Source organism: Psittacula echo (genome assembly GCF_963264785.1).
Source record: "Psittacula echo genome assembly, chromosome: 3".
NCBI classification, from domain to species: Eukaryota; Metazoa; Chordata; class Aves; order Psittaciformes; family Psittacidae; genus Psittacula; species Psittacula echo.
Window position 1 is genome coordinate 99,454,089 of NC_137736.1, and position 4,790 is coordinate 99,458,878.

General features: G+C 40.1%; 1 protein-coding gene across 1 annotated transcript; it reads left to right on the forward strand.

The window, feature by feature from the left end:
- Nucleotides 1-1,184: 1,184 nt before the first annotated feature.
- KCNRG (potassium channel regulator) lies at nucleotides 1,185-3,894 on the forward strand (the record flags this gene model as incomplete). The annotated part of the gene is made up of 2 exons (XM_080613932.1): nucleotides 1,185-1,762; nucleotides 3,642-3,894. The coding sequence occupies 2 exons, from the start codon at nucleotides 1,185-1,187 to the stop codon at nucleotides 3,892-3,894; spliced, it is 831 nt and encodes a 276-aa protein (XP_080470058.1).
- Between the last annotated feature and the right edge of the window lie 896 nt (nucleotides 3,895-4,790).

Here is a 4,790-nt window from a genome sequence, read left to right on the forward strand (position 1 = left end):
ACATTCTGGAACCACTTTCTATCTGAGGATGTTACTTCTTGCTAGAACAGACACATGTATTTTTTTGTATAACCAGATGTTGTGATTATCCTGTGCATTCAGATTACTGTAGGTTATTGTTTACATGTTCTATACAAAAAATGTATCTTCAGGACAAGCATAAATTGTAGGGTAAGGAGAAATCAGTTGAGGTTGGTAAGAGAAGAGCAAGCTACAAGGTAGTATGTGCTCTGCAGGTAGTACATACTCTGCAGTCTACTTTTCCAGCATCAAATTGCAGGGGTAACTGAGCTGTCTTACTAAATCCATGTTTCTCTGAAGCCACACTTTCTTAAAAGTGGCCTTAATGTGTTGAGTTTAGTGCAGGGAAAGGCATGCCTGGGTCAGCTGCAGGAAGGCAGCTTGCACTCTAGCCCTGCAAAGGTGGCAGATAAAGCAGTTTCCCTCCTGTCCGTCTCTGACTCCAGATCGTCATTCCAAAAGACAGGAAAAATGATGGGATGATTCCTTGGAACAGAGTGCATAAAGTGACAGGAGTATGGATGTTGTTAGTGCTTTGGCATTGGAATATACATAGGTTCTTCTAGTGTTACTGTATTTTTTGATACCTTGTTTCAGGAGTTAGTTGAATTTTCTGAATGTATTGACTTGGCCGTGGGTAACAGTGGTCTAAAGTGAACTGTAAGCTTGAGTTCTTTGAAGTGCCCTTCGTTAAGAGCATACAGTACTGAGATGTATTGCTTGAAGAGCATCTAACCTCTTTTTGCAGTGGTCCTGTGAACACCAATATATAGAATGAAAACATGTAGTTGACTTTTCTGGGAAACAAACATGAAGTGTGCCATACTTTGGGGATATTCATTAGCCTCTCTCAAGGTTTAATAAGTTGTGACGGTCAATTCACTGTCTTCCAGTAGTCTTTGCAAGCTGTTCATTTCAAAAGTGAAGCATTAAGTTCCAAGAATCAAAGTTTCCAAGCAACCAAACCCTGCAAACAAAACTATTGTACATGATATTTACATCTTTGTTGCCTGGGAATATTGTTGCTGCTCCACACCTCACTCCAAACACTTGGTAAAATCACTGAATGGTTCTTGCAGCTGCAGATGTGTTGCAGTTTAGAAAAGATCAAGTCACAGACACATAGATCAGAGACTTACGATTTGTGAGTGGCTGAGATAGCAATGAGTAATCGAGAGATGGTAGTTCTGAGTGTGGGAGGGCTGAGATTTGTAACCAGGGCTTCTACCTTGCAGCAGTTCCCGGAGTCCAGGCTGGCACGGATGTTGAATCATGATGACCAGGAATTTAAACTGGTGAATGGAGAGTTTTTTGTGGACAGAGATGGAGCTTTGTTTAGTTACATCATGGACTTCTTGAGGACTCTCCAGGTCTCCTTACCAACTGATTTCTCAGACTATCAGAGGCTGCAGAGGGAAGCAGAATTCTATGGGCTCTACACTCTGGCTGACCTCCTGAGCCAGGAACACTTGCTGAAGCCAAGGCTGGAGATCTTGGAAGTGCGTTTTTCTCTCCAAGAGATGCAGGCTTTTTTCCGGATCTTTGGTTCCTGCAGTGCCACTGTTGAGACACTAGCTGAACAGATCACAGTGTTCATGGGGCAGCACTCAGGACAGACCTGGAACAGCCGTTTTCCTTCTCAGAAACCACTTGTTCCACTTCCTTTGGAAAGACCTTCTCATCATGACATGGTTTTTCAGTGCGGTACTGACTACTCTGCTGGTGACCAGTTTGTGGCCAGGTACTCTCCCTTGTGTGACTTCTCATTACGGAGATGTCTTAATGACTTCTAGTTCATAAAGTACATGCTACATGCTAGCAAAGATCATTTTAAGGTAGCTATCTGACAGCTGTCTGAGAGAAAAGAAATAAGTTTCCTTCTTTCTGCTAGTTTAGTATTATCTTTTTCTAGTTCTGAAATACTCAGTTTAATTTGTTACACGGATTTGCCTATTCTTCAGCTTTCTAAAATGCTGATCTTGATGTTTGGGTTTGAGTTCTCTTTGGTCTTTCTCTCCCTCTGCCCTTTCCTCCTCGTTCGCTCTCTCAGGCTTTAGAATTCCATGGCATCAGTGACATTCTAGAGGACTTGAAAAGCACAAGAGTAAAATCAAGCAAAGCAAACAAAATAAATAAGGGGTGAAGTACTGGAGAAGCCTAAAATCTCTACTAACTCACGGTGCAAAAGACTTTCATATAGAAAAGAGGCAAAAGAGAACAGCTGAACACAGCTAAAGACACCAGTGGATCTAGGATACCAATTTGGGGGCTGAAAGCTTTTGTAGAACCTTTCACTAGGGGGAGGGAGAAGGGGCAGATTATTAACTCTATGCTACACAGTGGCTTTTCTTTCAATTCAAGAGCCAGGTTTTGTTTTTATTAAGGTTGCTGTATATCAGTGATATTTGTGATGACAGTATTGTATTCTAATGACAACTTAGATTTTTTAAACAAGCTTTTGCTGGATGCCTCTACTGTATGGAGACACGTTTTTACTGTATAAGAAAATGTAACCTAATTTGTCCTCTGTGGCTACTACAACATCTGTGATTTTATGGAAATTTTATTGGAATATTTCCAAAAGGGTTATTCTATATGAGTATGTGAATCAACACAGCAGTCTTTCGATTTATAATAAAGTTTATATTCTAGCTTCCTTTAGCTAAGCAAGTAGGAGAAAAACTACTTTGCATTTGCAGAGCAACATACATTTATGTGCTAGACCTTAACTTTATAATGCATTACTCATTTTAATGGACTAACTGGTTGAGTCGGTTATGGGAACTTAAATAAGGGAAAATATTCTTGATTCTTTACTTTATTTCTTTAGACTTAGTAAAAATATTCCTCTGCAGAATCTTGAGTAATGAAACAAGTTGAGTTTGATTATGTTGCCTTCTGAATTTCTATTGACTTATTCTTCGTGGTGGCACGGACTCTTTCACCCTTTTTGTGCTTTCTGTGATAATTTGTTGTACTTTCCTCTGAACTGTGGAACAGTTTCACCCTTGTCAACTTATGTATTTTGTAATAGTATTTTTACCTGACTTCTGTTCCTCGCAATATCTGGGTAGATTCTTAAACTGTACTTTATATCAAGTAAAATAATTTGAGCAATGTGAAAATGATTTTCATACTTGTTACCACAAGACCCGCTGTACAAGGTAACTTTGCAATAAATGTCACTGTTTGTAGAGAGGATCCTGGGTAATGAAAAGTGGTGCTCTTGGGGTGAATGTGACTTCACTGTCCTTTCCATCATCTACCCTTACCTGAAAAACTGTTGTGGCATGACGTAGAGTGTTACATAAATGAAAAGAGGTGGAGGTCAATCACAGCTATTTCTTAGGTAAGTAGGTTTTGGGGTGGAGGTGAAAGAAAAGTGCTTCTTCCTCAACATGTACCTGGATGAGCTGGGAATTACTGTTCTAATAATGAGGGGAAGAGTTAAATTCTCCTTAAAGGAGGTAAAAAATACATGGAACCTTGGTTGCCATAAACTCATGCAACTGTGCTGACCTGTACCGTCTGAGGCCTGGCTTGTTTTTAAACAAAGATCTATTCCATCCTTCAGGAAGTCACTGAAGTGTGTTGTAACTGATTTTTTTTCCTTATTTTAGGTATGTTTCCATAAAGCCAGATAATAGAAAGCTGATTAATGGTACAAACGTGCTAGGCTTGCTACTTGACACTTTACTCAGAGATGGATTTCGCCTCATAAGCACCAGGACAGTCTCTGGTGAAGACAAAGTGGAATGCTTCAGTTTCGAAAGGGTGAAGAGGCCAGCAGGCCTTGCCCTCACACTGAAGAACACCCCAGGGAGCTCTGGGGTGGCACAGGCAAAGAGAAGCCAAGTGCAGAAAGAGAAATAAAGGCTTTTCTTTTCGTCTGCTGAAGGTGGAAGAGGGGTGTGTCAGTGCTAGTGGCCTTTTTCTGACTTGTTTCAAACTGCAACTATTGAGGGAAGGAACAAACAAACAAGTTCGGTTTTTTCTAGTATTCGGAAGGAAAAAATTGCTTTCCTGCTTTTTACTACTCCACCCTCTTCAACTCTAAATAAAAGAACCACAGATTCAATATGAGTTTTGTGGACCAGATTCCAGTGTTTTCAAAGGTTGTTTTTGTTTTTCTCTCTGGCTAAAATTCATATTAGGACTCGCAAAAAATCAGCTGTTCCTGCTAGAAAATTATTTCTATGTCCTCTGCTAATCTGCAAGTAGATCTTAAATACATGATACTACATGAGGAAATAACAGATCGACACAACTGTCATCCCAACAGTTAGGAGAAGTGGCTGGAGGAGGAATGCAAACCTCAATGACTGAATATTGCTTCTGCTTTCAAGAGATGCACATACACTTGACTCTCTTGTAGTTAGCAGAAAGCAATGTAAGGGAAACGCCCCAGGTTGTATTGTTGGGTGGCTCCAGGCATGAGAAAGTGGCTCTGTGAACCCACAAATAGTGAGTCATGAAATAACATGTTACTACTGTCTCTTGCACAATACTCCTCTGTCCTCTCCTCCTCCTCCAAAGGCATTAAGCTGCTGTTTAGTGCTGAGAATGAAATGATAAAGGTCTTTATGAACAAAGGGTCAGTTGATTTCTAGAGCTATACAAGATTTTTAGAACTATGAAAAGAATGAAAATGTGATAAACAGTCCTTCAGATGGGAGAGTTAGTGCAATCTTAAGCATAGTACAAAGGATTAAGAAACTTGCCAAGTGCAAAACATACTTAGAAGGAAGGCTTGGCAGAAGTGGCTTTAA